The 16,541-nt window shown below is 31.9% G+C and overlaps 1 protein-coding gene across 1 annotated transcript; it reads left to right on the top strand.

Moving 5' to 3' along the window:
- The first annotated feature begins 10,865 nt into the window (after window positions 1-10,865).
- On the top strand, window positions 10,866-16,310 carry LOC143569123 (uncharacterized protein At3g17950-like). Its single transcript, XM_077055108.1, has 3 exons — window positions 10,866-10,949; window positions 11,013-11,138; window positions 15,806-16,310. Exons 1-3 carry the CDS (start codon window positions 10,938-10,940, stop codon window positions 16,280-16,282), a joined length of 615 nt encoding a protein of 204 aa, XP_076911223.1. The 5' UTR covers window positions 10,866-10,937; the 3' UTR covers window positions 16,283-16,310.
- The last annotated feature ends 231 nt before the right edge of the window (window positions 16,311-16,541 follow it).

The raw sequence follows: 16,541 nt of genomic DNA, 5'->3' as shown, positions 1-16,541 counted from the left end.
TATGTTATGAGGTGGATCAACTTCTAAGTTTGTTTGGAATTGTATTGTCTTTAAAAGGATTTATTATTAGTGATCAACTATAAGTCTATAATTTGTATGGAATTGTATTTATAATTACAAAAGGATACAAACTATATAGGATTTATAAAATCTTTAAAATTCGATAATATCTTATGGGTCCCACTAGAGACACCCACACGCCGCTCTATATACCTCGTATAGTGCTATACGGGCCGTATCGGGTCCCTGTATAAGACTATACGGGGGCTCTATCGCCCACGTATAGCCCTATACAGGGCGGGGCATATCGGTGAAGTTTTTGGAAAAAAGGTACGATGTCCATAAATTATCTTTTAGCAAAACAAAATTTGTATATTCAAATAATACTATTCTTCCTGAAAATAAAAGGCATAAAGAGTTATAAAACTGGTCCACAATATTGTAAGACACACATTCATAATTCATTCATTCATATACGACAGACCTCTCTCTTTCCATCTTTCACATCCACACCCATATTCTCAATTCGCCTTGTTTTCAGAGCCACAATAATAATAATACTCAGGTCAGCGCCGACTCCGGCAACCATGAACTCCGACAACCAACAACATAGTACTAAAAAACAAGAACATGAAAACATCTCATGTTTGTCAATCAAACTACCATCTTCTTCCGTTCAAGAACTCAACAACGATGAGCCCACAACTCCCACGTCATCAGATCACAGAATTCCGGTACCTGCCACGTGTCCACCAGCACCTAGAAAACCAAGATCAGTTTCCAAAGGTAAGAATAATAATAAGAGAAAGACACCGAATATTCAGAGAATATCCGTGGACTTGATGGTGGTGTTTAATGCAATGTGTGTACCGCCGGAATTTGTCGCCGGTGATGATATTATGGCGGGAAATCTTGGCGCCGGTGACCGAGCAAAGAAAGTCAAGAAAGCAGGTGATGTCACCATTGGCTCATCAACATAGTCTAAGTGTCTAACATCTTATCCTTTATATATTTTAATAGATTAATTTATTTTATTTTACTTTAATTTATCGTAACCATAATTGTGTAGAGAATTATGTGAATTGTTTTAATTTCATGGTATTTAACTATCTACAAGTTACAACTGATATAGCTTTATATTTTGTTGGAAATTTAGATTAATTGTTAAATTGTGTAGATAATTATGTGGATTGTTTTAATTCCATTGTTGTTGATTATGCATGATTGTATGAACCTGAATTTTGTAGCACAAAGAAAATTTCTTAATTATGATGGGCTCATGCAGTGGCGAAGCTTGGACTAAGACACTGGGGGCAGACTCAAAATGTATACAAAAATTCACAAACGATTGGGGGCCGGGCCTCAAATTTTCGGTCGAAAACAACTAAATTCACGCTACATATAAAAATTTTTTAGACGAAAACCGGTAAACTTACACTATTGCGCAAAAAAACAGGGAGGAGGAACCACCCCGGGCCCTAACTAAACTTCGCTTCTGGGCTCATGGAGAACCTCTTTAATCTTTTTACTGATTTTCAACTACCTACAAAACTAAACTGTGTTATATACGATGGTTAAAATTCAAAGGCACTCCAAAAATTATATCACCAATCACCTTTTTACTGATTACTTTATTTGTTGGTTTTGTATTGATAATATTTTTTAAACGTTGTATTAAACAATTAGTTAATAATTTTACTCTACCGGTGCCGTCTGCATAATAAGAAAACTGTTGTAGTTAATTAGAGGGAAGGTGCATAGGCCAGGTTGGGTGATTGTAATAGGTATAAATAATTTATTTGATAAATGTGAGGTGGTTGCTAAATGCTAAACTACAAGTCTTAACTTGTTTAATTAATTTGTGAATAATCAGTAGTTAATTAGGTAGATGGATTGATGCATGCATGTTACTATCTAAGAAAGGGTAGATCGTAGATGTTGATAAAATGAGAGAATATCCCATCACTATGTATGTATGGGTGAAAACCAAGAAGCATGTTCTTTATCTATATCTACTTTAAAAGTCAAATTATATTTTATTTTTTCACAATCAACGGGAAACTAGAAAGTACAAAAGAATTACATACAACTTAACAATAACATGAAAACTGAGTACTCGAAACCTCGGATTTAACCCAAAAATAAACAACTAAAAACACCCAAACAACATACGTACTGTTTCATATCGATCGGTTGATTTTACATGATTAGGATATGTTATTGATCCAAAAGACCAATCACGATTTATTATCATCCACTGCTCTCATAGGTGATCGATAAATCTTACAAAACAATAATTTGTTTGAATTTGTTTCAAGGATTTCAAATTAACTAATTTCTTTATTGTAAATAATATATAATCTGGAAATATAATGCATGGATATAATGTCTTATACTAAAGGGCTTATAGTCTAACGATATAAAGACGTGTACTAAAGGTGGACACCCCATGTGGTTGAAAGCACAAGTCTATGGTGGACAAATCTATTGACTTAGAAGTAAAATTAAATAGTGTGTTTGTTAAGCGTTTAAAAAAGATATAGTGTCTTGTGAGCTAAATAATATGATATTGAATTTGTGACAAATTCCATTCTTTTAAGTTTTTACTGGTATCACTAGATTCATTACATCCCTTAGGAGATCCATCAGTTTAACAAACTCAATATAAGTCAACATACGTTTCAATGTTACGCTCTTTATGTATAGTGCTGGAACATATACATACCTATAACATAAGATATATACAAATTTTAACCTCCCATCAACCAAAAGTTATTTGGTTTATTGTTTTAACTTTAACTCCATATAAAAAGTGAGATTTTTACTTAATATATATGCCTAGATTTAAATGAACTTAGGCTTGGAATCATGTTGAGTAGCCCATGTGTATATGCATGCATATATATGACATTCTGACAGACTGATCACTCAAATAATTTGTGAATACGCATGAGGATGTTTACATACATACCTTTAAAAATAAATGGAAAGGAAGGTGAACAAGTATTATATGAGGGAGGGCCATCCTAGATTTGTGGGACTCATTTTCATTAAAAACAATTAAATATGTTGGAGAAAAATAAACAGTCCACACAAAAAAGTGAAAAACATAACCATTCTTGATGGGTTGTGCGTAGTACGGTTCGGTGGGGGTTTAGGCTAAAACCAAACTGAAAACCAAAACTCCGGTTTTGGGATTTTTTGAAACCGTTTGGTTTTGGTTATTTCGGTTAAAAAAAAATTGGTTTCGGTTCGTTTTTGATTTTTTCGGTTTTTGCCATTTGAGCTTGAAAATTTGAGACAGAAAATAAAAAGTTGCAAAAAGTAATGAATTTAAATATAAATAATTTTGTTCATTGTTAACTAATAGACTATTATATATTTGACCAAAAATATTTAATTTACATATTTATTTAATTTTTATAAATTACTTAAAATAAAAAAAGTAAAATTTAGGAATTCGGTTTGGTTCGGTTTTTTCGGTTTTTATTACATGGAAAACCAAAACCGAACCGTTAGTTCGGTTTTTATAACAACATAAAACCCAACCGTCGGTTTTTATTTCGTTTCGGTTTTTTCAGTTTGGATTTTACAGTTTTTCGGTTTCTGAATGGTTTTTTTAATTTTCTTGCTCACCATTACAAAGTCTAGGCGTGCACCAACAGACAATGAATATAATTTCTAAATTCTAATGTCATATTATAATTGTACACCGGTGTTATAACTTATAATATAACCGATTTGAACATTTTTTCAAAGTTTTAAGTATAAAATTATAATTCAAACAACTTTTATAAGAGTTTATTGGTGTTTTGGTCCTTTTTTTTCCTGAGTGAGCCACATGCTTTTTATACAACATAGAAAAATTTATGATATCTTTTATTAGATTTTCTATATATAAGTAAATAATCTAATTTAACTTTCTAATTAAAAATATCTAGCTTTTAAATAGATTTTAGATCTTTAACATGCTTTAGTTGTTGGGTTGACATATTTAGTTCTTGGTTTGTTCTAAAAAGTCTCCGTGATTCATCCTGTAGAAATGATATACAAGGCTATAGGCCGGTAATGTCTTTATTAAAGGGTATTATATTATTAACTCAAAACTTATTTTATATTGAAGTGTTACATATAATTCTTATATCAATAAAATTTGCGGCCTTTCCGCTTTCAAATAAAAATGGATCAAGCTTAAGACGTATTAAAATAAATTGGTAGGAGTAGCATGCACTCTTCCAACTTTTCAGCTTTGTTTTCACGTTTCATCACATGAAACTACTACTTTAATTATATTTTAAAATTCGTTAATTATTTAATTTATCCATCCTTTTGTTCTTGATTTGACTTTTTATTAAATAAAAGTAGTTGATTATTTATCATATTAGTCTTAAACTAACCCAAAACGAAAGTTGTATATAGAAATATACAATGTAAGGACGAATATAAACAACATTTACAGTGCGAAGTATATGAAGTGAAGAAAAAGTTCACGTGATGGCATTTTCTTAATTACTATGATACCTCGTAATATATCATAATTATTACTGTATTAATTTATTTGTATTTTGTTATAACGTAATTATTCAATTACAAGTAATACAAACATGTACCACACATTTTCTCTATGTCTCTCTTTAATTCGTACAATTCATATAAAGAGTCACATTTATAGAAAATAAAGAGTCACATTTATAGAAAATAAAGAGTTGTAAACTTGTATAATGAATTGTCGTATAAAGACAACGCTATCAAGTGTCAATAGAAAATGTAACCTAACCTGAAATATGCATTATACTCTAAGCCGTAACTTTTTTTATATTCACATATTGCACATCTTAACAACAATAGCGATGTGAAGCATGAATCATGAAAATTGTAGATGAAGGTGGGTCGATTGTTTATATAGTATGAACTTGAAGACTTGAAGTTGTGTCCAACACTTATTTCATAGAGAAAGTGAAAGTCGGCCCCCGAGTGTTTGGGATAGGCGCATGAAATATTAGATTTGTTTTGAGATATGCTGAACAAAGAATATCACATTATAATTCAAAATTTTAGATTGTACAACTTTTGATTCACGAAATAGAAAGTCGGAAATCAGAACGAGGTAAGTTATGTAGCATGTAGATTTTTGTAAAGGATTGTGGCGTAATCATATATCAACTGATCAGCTAGTTGCACATGCGGTCCAATTTACACAATGCACCCATGAACACGAGAATGTATAGAGTTGAGTGACACTTAATAAAAAAAAGTCGTATGATAATATGATTCTGATTTCTGAAGATACACTACGGTATCTTAGACATTGTTAATAGGTTGATGCATGAACTGATAAACCATGTCGTTGAGAAAAAAAAAGCGGCAAGCTTCAAATAAGTGCCAATCAGATATAAGCTATTCTTATGCTAAGCAATAGGTTATAGGTAAAGTTGTTTGACGGAGACTACTCTTAAAACAACTTTCCCTATAAATCACTTATATTGTTTACATTTTTACTTGTGATATCGAAACAGATTTGGTTTAATCATCAAAAAAAAAAATGATTTGAAATTGGCAAATCCAAAAACAATATCTTGATTCCAAAAGGTAAATGGTTATATTTTGCAAATTCAACTATGAACATGACATCCGGTCATCTGAAACATGAAGTGAGGCCCATATATCTTTAAATAAATGTGAATATTAATGGGCCTAGCTGGGGATTGGGGTGGGCCGGTGGGGTAACATTTTTATGAAAATTGATGGGCTTTGTTATTAGTGGGTCCATATTTATATGCAACACAATTATGGACTGGGTAAGGATCCTAAGAGAACTCTTTGCAAATTGAGAACTTTAGAATCATTTTGAAGCACTAAAAACACATTTGAAAAAAATATTTAAAAAAATCATAAAACAAAAAATAACAAAAATTTCTAAAAAGTAAGAAAACCAAAATTCTTATATTTCATTCCGGTTTTATTAAAAAAAATAAAAATAAATAAATAAACGCCGTACTATACACGTATGTATAATTTTATTTAATCTTTAGTTACGTAATATACACATATGTACAGTGTCATTTATCTTAAATTATACACATGTGTATAAAAAATCATTTAAATGTACATATATGTATATAGAAAAGAGTTCAAATAAAAAACAAGTTGTGAGAAATGTGAGAAGAGCTTTAAAATAAAAAAAACCACCTAAATATAACACTATACAATGTAAATATGAAACAATACAATTATTTAGAAACTATCAATCTCAACCACTAGATCATAGATCCAAGGGCCTAGATCTATTCTTATTCTTCTCACAAAAATATTGTTTTTTACATTAACCCTACCATATGTATATATTATACATATGTGTATATAATCTGGCTAAACCGAGTTGTTTTTTTTAATGAATCCGGGATGTTAAAATAAGAATTTTGGTTTTTTTACTTTTTTCATTTTTATGTTTTTTTTATTTTATAATTTTTTTTATTTTTGGGTTTTTTGTGATCCAAAATGGTTCTCATGGTTCTTAATTTCAAAAAAATTCTCTCATGATCCTGATCCGTTATGGACTTATGGTTGAACTTAGTGCATTGTATATTGCTTCTCCTAAATATGCAATGCCTTTAACACACTAAAATAAAGCATAAAAGCTAAATGATATACCACACACATTTGTGCCTAATAAGTATAAGAACAAGTATGAACAAATTAGTTTGATGTTTTTTTTTTCTCTTTTATGTACATACCCTACACAGTTGATCAAAAAGCTAATGATATACATCTGTTATATTTTTCTCTCAATAAATAATGTTATGTTATGACATGAAAATTATTGACATAGTATGTGTTGAGAGAGAGAGAGAGAGAGAGAGAGAAAAGGAATTTAGTAAAGCAATGAATGAAGTATATACGGTTAAACATTAGAGTCCAATATACCCATTTTGCCTGCATTGGAATAAAACAAATACCCAATGCCAACTTCTAGGTTTTTGTTATGGTGCAAAATAGCAATAATCCGAGAAGTGAGTTTGATCCATCCTTGATTAAAGGGTAGTTGAACATAATAAAAGGGTATCTCGACTGCGTGTAGTGGTTTGGTTAGTAAAATGTCACGTCACTGTCAAGTATGTATTGGGCTTTTACCAATTAATATTTTAATAACAGTGTTGTGGTTTAACTTGATATTAAAAAAATATAATTGGTTGAATGGGGGTGGAACTCATCTTGTTCTTCTCTTATATATATTTTTCATTTCCTTTTTAATAAATCTTAAAGTTGTTTTTGTAAATCTCATATTATATAAAAAAACCTATAAAAGTTTATAAGATTTATAACTATATAAACTTGGTATATAAAGTTATAAATTTATAATAATATGATTAAAATTATGTTTAAACTACTTGATAAAAGTTAGAAATTTCATATTAAATAGATTTATTTATATAATATTTATCAAAATAAATAATGTGATTATAAAAAATAAATATACAAGTTGATGATAATGTGAAAATTTGTTTACTTCAGAAAACATTAGTTTTTTTTTTTGATCTTTTGATAAAGGTGCACAGACCGGTTTTTGGACCAAATTGGATCGTTTTTAAAACCATTTCGGATCAAGCCAAAGGAAGGAAAAATTGGATCGGAATAGAAGCTGGTTTCTAGTGGAAAACCAAATCGGATCGGATTAAGCAGGAACTGATTACATGAAAGATTGAACACTTTATATAACTAATTTTTTTTCCAACTGGTTTTGGAACCAGTTTCAAGTTATACATATTCAAATCGATTTTAAACTGGTGAATCATATCGGATCGAACCGGTTTCAGAAATGCTTTCAAATTGATCCGGTTTGGATGTGCCGTGTAATTTTCGTAGCACATACACCGTAGGTGTGTAGATATCCGTAATCCGTGTGTTAGTCAGGCCTCAGGGTGAGATGGGCTTGTGGTGTCTGATGAAGTTTGGGCCACTATCCTGAAATAAGAAAAGTTATGGTGCCTTACCATAAGCTATGGGGCCTTGCCATATGTCCTAGCCCATAAGCAAAAGCGAGGATGAAAAGCCCAAATATTAAAATGGAATTTAGGATATCCCACCCTCTCAAAATTTGGAGAGCCCCCGATGTTTCATTATGGTCAAACTATGTTGTCTTAACTGGGCCCACATTGACTTTAGAGTTTGGCTTGAGCGTTCCCCCGAGAAACTATACTGCCGACTGCCACTTGACAGTGTTGGTCACCACAAGAGCTGAAATATCTGGCGTAACACCAACCCACTGGGCTCAGAGTTCAAACTGACAACCTCTTCACAAGGCTTAACTCAAATCCCTTGTTGCCCAAAAATGACACAAGTGAGATTCGAACTTGAGTCTGTACTAGAGAACCCAAACCTCCTACCACTAGGCCATAACGTCTTGTTCTTGAGTTTTTTAACCAGGAAAGAAAAGGAAAGGAGATGGAAGGATAAGAAAGGGAAGGGAAGGGAATGAAATTTTTTTTAATTAAGTGTGTTCTTTAGTTGGAAGGAAATTAGAGGAAATGAAATGATAACTATGTTAAAAAATAGTTATCCTTAGTAATCATCCCATATTTGAAAGGATAACTTATTGGGAAAATACATTAATTTAATCCCTCCTAACTCCTCCTATTCATTTACTTTCCATCCTAAAAAACTCAAGAACACTCATTTTTTAACTATTTTTAGTTTTCATTTCCTTTTAAAAAACTCAAGAACAGGGTGTAAGTGATGGATAAAATGGAATTAGTTGTACACGGAATTTAAACTCTTAACCATTAAAATACGATATTATATTATGTCAATGCATTTATTAATTTATTCATTTCAGATATATCAAATATTTTTGACCTAAAGTTATTCGAATATGGATATTTTCCTGCTTAAATCAAATACTCAGTTGGTTTTGTGATTGATTTATAGTTACTTAACAAAATATATGGTTTTCATGCCAAAAGCCCAAAATGTTGTGAAAACATATCATATAGTTGAGTTCACATGATGGCATGTCATTAAAATATCAAACTTTTTTAATCAGAAAGGATGAAACATGATCTTTTAATCCATCTTTTAATAACTCAGAAGTCAGAAAGAATAAAGAGTTCTATATAAAAATAAGAATTCATTACTTAATGAAAAAGAAAAAAATAACACACACACACAAATCTTGCCCACAATTGCTTCACGCCTAATGATATAATTAGATCGTATCTCATCAAGATTGAACAACAACCATACAAATTATATAAAAAAATGAGCCAAAATGCTTATATATATGTCACTCTCCCCACCATATAACATTAATATGTAATATGGATACCCTACAAAAAGAATTCCACACACAAAAGTGCATTCCTTTATTGGATCCTTTTTATGTCTTTTCCTCGCCAACTCTCCTAAAAAAATGAGAATAATAAATAAATGGGATAGCAGAATATTTTAGTAATTATTTGGTACATTTTATCGTGTCGATATTATCACAAAAAGTTTCTCATGAGGTTAAAAGGTACAAAAGTTGTGCACCTACCGTTTAGAGAACACTTTACTTATTCACCAAATGAAAAATTACAATAAACTTTAATACCATCTAGGAGGTGTTAGTACACATTCGTTCAATGTAAATATAGTTTTCGAGGGTATTCAAAGGAAACTATTGTTTGGCGATTTTGGGCAGTGTCCTAACTGAGTCCAGGGATGTCCCCTTGTGAGTTCCAAGGGGCAACGCTCCTAGCTAGCAGGGGTTGCACTTCATCAGAAACGCATCATCAACAGATTGGTATGGATGATTGGATGGTAAGAGGTTGCATGGAAAAAAACACATTACCGGAAATAAGTGAGAAATTGCTACTGCTCGGCAACAACTTGGTTACTAAAGATCGGTAGCAACTTTGTTCTAAAGTAACAACTTGTTCAAACGGCAACTACTTTGTATACGGTAGCTAGTAAGCTAGATAACAAATGAGATGCAGTAACATTTTGTATTAGGTACGATCTTAGAACTTCGGTTTTTACCAAGTTTACTATCGAATGGAAATCCTGATGCCAATGTTACTATGGTGACTACACCTTAACTACATAACTGTTTATGAAGCTTTGCGACGATTACACCACAACCATTGTAATGGTGAAACCGATATATAAAGGATCATCAGGTCTAATTCAATCAATCAATTTTCATTAAAATTTTAAAGAACTTCTCGTTTTTAGGTATAACGCTATATGTCTAACTCAATTATTAATTTGTTTAGACACGAAGTACTTTAATCTAAAAGTGAATATCACACATAATTCAGATTCATCCAAGCATATATAAATTCTACGAAACTTACAAATCTAAGTACTATCATATCATGATAATATCGATATTGGGTGTTATTAAAAATTACTTAATACTATTTAAAGTATCAGAATCGCATAAGTTCAAGGACTTCTACTTAACCCAAATAAAACACACATTAATTTCACACTCCAAAGTCATTTGATTGTGCCCTTTTCTCTTATCCTCTCTTATAACTCGACTTCTTCACCCATGGACGACCTATGGCCTTTACCTCCTTTCCCTCTCTTCCACGTCTGTGTTTATTGTTTCACGTCGTACTCCCTAAGGCAACAAACCACCTAATGCGGTGTTAATCAAACCAAATAAATATAATTACATAATCTATAAAATTAAACTAGTGATTAAATGTATGGTGAAGTGCAATGATAAGTGGTGAGACCCTCTTTTTGACCCTCATCATGTTTTGTTCTCTTTACTCTTTAAGCCAGAAAAACCATGTGTTGTAAACTTGAACCTCTTTTGTTTTTTACCCTTTAAATCCTAACCCACCAACATCATATGACTTGACCCTTCCACACATATTAACCACATTCAAACAAACACAAACTGCACCAACAACCTAATCAAGTCCGGTACACCTCTTGCAGGTGCATGCATGGCTCAACAGGTACAAACCCCATGTGACCGTAATTTATGGCTAAGGTTCTTGACATGATTGTTTTAACTACAGGTTGAAGAAGGTGGATGGCCGTTAGGGTTGCAGCCTTTGAATCTAAGAGCTGTTTCATTCAGTACTCTACTCAGTGGCTCTCCATCATCTTCATCACATTCTTCTACTACAGATTTAGACACTGAGGTACGTTTCATTTGATAATTTGGTTTTGAATTTTTTTAATAATATAATGTTATTGTTTAGGAATACATTATAAATTGTTTGAATCTATTGAATGTAGTGTTTTCTTAAAAAGTGCTAGTTATTTTTTGAATTTAATTAGATTTAAATCATTAATAAAGTAAAAAATGTACATTTGTTATTGGATGTTACACAAGTACTTCTTATAGGATGATTGTTTTTGGAGATAAAAGTGTATAAATTGATGATGGAATATTGAAATATGTTCTGTAAATAGGTTTTGTGAGTTAGTGGCAATTGGGTTTAAATGTTTTATCATAGACTTATAGTGGGAGCACATTTGTCTTTAGAGAAATTTTGTGAAGCTCGAGTTTTATCTATAATTATACTTATTTAAAAAAAAAATCACACACGCACTATTTAGTTATTTTTTAATTTTACATATCCTACTAATTTTTAGGTAAACATATAGTTTGTTTACGTTTGTGATTATAGTCGAACTTGATAAGTGAAGTTCGACTTCAAGCTCATTTATTATAGAGCTCCAATATAAGCTCAAGCTTAGGATTGATTAAGTTTTAGAGAGCAAATTTTGACAACGGTAGAACCAAAGGGGGGCCAAGATGGTCCACTTACCACTCGACCACTAGAATTTATTGAATTATTAAATATAAAATATGAGATTTTTTTAGAAAAAGCATGATTAGGACCCTTGAGCTTAGCCGATGATGTCCAGCCCAACTGGTCGGAGGTGGGAGGGTTTACTCGCTTGCGAGGTTCCCGCCCGGGTGTTGGCCTGGGTTGGAGACTCTGCGGAGGCAAAATAATACCATTTTGGGTTGAGAGGTCCCTCTCTCTGGGAGATTCGAACCCGGGTCCTTTGGGTGTTAGGGGGTGTGCATTACCAACGAAACAAACAGTTCGAAAAAAAAGGACCCTTGAGCTTAGCCGGTAGAGAAGAGGGCCTTATGACTAACCTCCGGTTAAAACAATTTGGTTTCACCACTGAATTTCGACTAGCTTACGAACGGCATGATATGCTTACACCCATAAAAAAACCATGATGTCACGCATATAATCATAACACACATAGCACACCTGAATTATTAGTCGCGCACCATATTAGTTAAGTTATATGTCTCGGACAAGATTAGACGAGTTATATGTTTCGGACACGGATAGACGAGAAACACAAAACCATTCTTGTTGTGATAGATAAGTCGATCATGTAACACATAATCACATGGTTTTTTTTTTAGTTCTGTCAATCTTTATTTTTATTTTGATTGATCCAAATGTATGTGATAATGGATTATAAGTTATGTGATCCACATGTAGAAGGATATAACATGTCTTGTGACCTTGTCCGTACATAAACCTGCTAGATGTTAGTGGTATATGTTGTAGAATCTTGACACCCTCCTAGATTTTATATTAATTTTGATAAATTATTGTCTTTTCTTGTAGAAAATGATATTGTCCAAGGTAAACAATAAAATCTATGTGCCATGTTAGCTGAAATTTGCAAATTCATGACCAACAATTATTTAAAAGACTTGATTAGAATCATGAAAAAAAAAGTATTTATGTGATCATTGCCATGAGAAAGTAAACTATATATTCTTACTTTTCATGTTGAGGTACAACCATTAACGCAGAAAATACTAGTTGCAATTCTATACAATAACACATTTCATTAGAAAGGATAAGTAACTGTGTAATTAAGTTTGTCTTGTTAGCTCTTAATAGTTTGGATCATTTGGCCATGTCTTCTTATGGTGCAACATTGAAGTAGATGATTAAATACTTATATACCTTGAGATAAGTGAATTATCACATTTTTGGGAAATCGTGGCCATCTTTTTGAAAAATAATAATTAAACTTTCTTTTCATATTCTTTTTGAAAAATAATAATTAAATCTCCTTTTCTTTATGAAAACGAGGTGATGTTATTGTTAGCGCTTATTAAGGCTAATTTGTTGGTAAATAATTTGATTTACATCTTATTGTGATTATAGATAATAAAACTTATACCGTTTAATATGATTTGTATACGAGTCTTTAAACTTCTAAGAGCATTCACACCTTATTCTATATATTTTTCCTATAATTTAGCTAAAAAACATCATTCAATAAATTTATCTATCATTTTTCAAAATTCTTTCACATTCTATTCCCTATTCATATCTATAAATTAATTCTTTATTATTTTTTTTCTCTTTTGTCTTATTATATACTCCCCCCTCCCATTTTAAGTGTTCTAATTTGATTTTTCAAGTCTTTCTTGTTTAACTTTGACCGACAATATTTTTGTTTGTATTATATAATACTTGATGTAAAATATATGAATGGATTGGGTTTTAAATGTATTTTACATTGATATAATTTTCATCAAGTATTATATAGCACAAACAAAAATATTGTCGGTCAAAGTTAAACAAGAAAGACTTGAAAATTCAAATTATGACACTTAAAATGGGACGGAGGAAGTAGTAAATGGTGATTGGGAGATATGTGATATATTATATGGTATGGATAAAAAAACGAGTCTCTATATTTAGGGACTTACTTTTGTTGTCATATAACTCATCCATATATAGGGGTGTCCAAAATACCCAAACCCGATTAACCCGACCCGACCCGAACCCGAATAAGTTAATTAGGGTCGGGTTAAATAGGGTCAAAAGGTAATAATTGGGTTATTCGGGTTGACCCGAATAACCCGAATTTCTAATAGGGTCGGGTTTCGGGTTTATTTTTGAAAAATAATTGGGTTTCGGGTTAACCCGAATAACCCGATTAGTGAGGATTCTTTACTTTATATACAATAATAAAAGTGTGAAATAAACACCAAAAAGTCAATACTGAAAGTTTTATAAAGTAGTTAATTATTCTTCTACTTGTTCATGAACCGTTAGACTGGAAGTTCTTTAAAAATTAACGAACGAACATGAACAAATGTTTCACTCGTTCATCTATGTTCGCGAACACTCGTTTATGATCATTCATTTAAGTTTGTTTTCATTCTTTCACGTTTGTTCATATATCAATAGAAAATTATTAAATATCATTTGCATTTAGAAATTATATCACCATAATATGTTTATAGTTCTGTTCATTTAAATGTGTCCATTTATGTTCGTTTATGTATGTTTGCGTTCGTTAATGTATGCACATGTTCCTTCAAGTTCATTTATCTTTGTTTAATTGTGTTCATTTATGTTCGTGAACTGTTCGTTTAAATTTTAACTGAATGATCATAAAAAATTACGAACATGTTCATTTTTTAACGAACGAACATGAACACAAATATTTGTTTGATTAAGTGTTTGTGATCGTATACGTTTAAAGTTAAACGAACAAACACGGGCATGCCTTTGTTCATGTCCGTTTGGTTCGTTTACAAGCCGATATGTAATTATAAGATGGCTACTTGTGAAATAAATTGAATATTGAGTGGAATGAGAAATTTTGCAACCCACGAGTTACAAACATAAAAATCAACTTCAAATTATTAAGTAACATGGTCAACCCGATTAGCCCGACTAACCCAACACGACTAACCCGAAACCCGAATAACCCGAACCCGACTAACCCGAAACCCGAATAACCCGAACCCGACTAACCCGAACCTTAATAGGGTCGGGTTTCGGGTTAGATATTTTTTAAGAAAAACCCGATTAACCCGAAACCCGATCGGGTTGACCCGATGAACACCCCTATCCATATAATAGGGAATGGATTGGAAAGGTGATTTTGATGGTTTTCTTAAAATTTACCCTAAATTATATGGGTTTGACAATTTTAGAGAATGGGTTAAGAATGCTCTAACATACTATAAAGAAAATAAAACATGACACCTAAAAACACATGAAACAACCATGAACTACGAACTTAAGATTATTCGACCCACAAAAGATCAAGAGTAGAACCAACTAATCCCGCATAAAAACACTCTTGAAACAATGAAAGAAAACCCACACGAAACAAAACAAATAAGGAAGGCAAAATCGAACGAGTACATCATCCACGAAAAAAACCTAATACGGAATACTCGTTGCACTGTATCGCAAACACAAAACAGCCTAATCATCATACAGGACCTCTAGAGTCCCTTGGGATCTTTCGGCAGCAAAACCATGACTTTCATTTTTTTAATTGTATGTAACATCCCAAATCAATTGAGTAGGAGGAAACAACTTCTTTTTATAACAAGATGGATATCTTCTTTATCATAAATGTGTGAAAGAAAACGGACATAATTTTTTTCACTTAATATTTCTAATACCATATTTTCTATCTTTTAGTATGTCTTATAAACTTTAAGCCTCATGTGTTAATTGTATTCTTGTAAATGGGTCGACCCATAATAATGGTTCAAAAGTCTTAAGCCCATAATTTTTGAACCTTCAAAAAAAATTACCAAAATGATTAACCTGGGTTCAAAAATTCTTAGGCTAATTTTTGTTTCACCAATAGAAAATTTGGATATAAAACTTTTAGCCTAAAATAATAAATTTGGGTCATAATTAAATCCAATAATAAACATTCAAACAAATTCTCATAGCGTGCTACATTCAAATGGTATTGTAGCACGCTACGAGAATTTATGTTTGTTGACAATTAATAGTATTGATACCTAAATTAAATGAGATCATACATCATGCAGTCGGCAGGATCTTTCTTTCATGATAGGAGCATCACTCTAGGCAACCTCATGGGTGTTTCAAGCATTGTAGAGCTCTCAAGAAGATCCCTAAGAAGAGGCAAAATGTTATCCGAAACACTATCTTTAGAACCCAAGACAAAAACTAACCTTAAATCGAAACCTTGGTGTTTTGGTTTTTGTTTTTGTTTATGCCAAAGAGACAATGGTGACATCATCGACGTCTCCACACACAACGTTGTACCCCTCGGTCACTTTCTAGAAGTGGAAAGAAGAGCAGCTCAAGATCATAGACGAGGCCAACATAGTCCTCTTGTTTATGGAGCCGATGAGCTCACGTTAGCTCAACCTTTTAGGGATTCTTCTAACTCATTGTTTGTGGATGGTCGGATCATGCCGCCTACTAGGTCAAGCCCATGGTCCGGTTTGGATGCTAATGAGGAAAGAAAGAGTAGACGGTTCATAACTTCCTGTTTTTAAAGTGGTTTTTATGTTTTTATCTATCTCACTTCGATATTATTAACGTTGTGTGAGGTTATGTTTTGTTTATTGAAATGTGGTGAGTATCCGAAGTTTTGTTCTCTTGTTTGAAACAACATTGTTGCATTTTTATTTTGGAATGAGTTTGTTCAAGTTTTACATCATGAAACTTTTTATAGTTTCAACTTTATTAGTAATGAATCCATTGAATATTCAAATTTCTGTGATTGGTTAGGTTATACGGGTCCACAATTTTCAA

This window comes from Bidens hawaiensis, unplaced genomic scaffold, assembly GCF_021521415.1.
Source record: "Bidens hawaiensis isolate Kalapana, Puna unplaced genomic scaffold, B.hawaiensis_p1.1 tig00024338_1, whole genome shotgun sequence".
NCBI lineage: Eukaryota > Viridiplantae > Streptophyta > Magnoliopsida > Asterales > Asteraceae > Bidens > Bidens hawaiensis.
The sequence above is the reverse complement of the archived record's forward strand: the minus strand, read 5'-3'. Positions and strand labels throughout refer to the sequence as shown.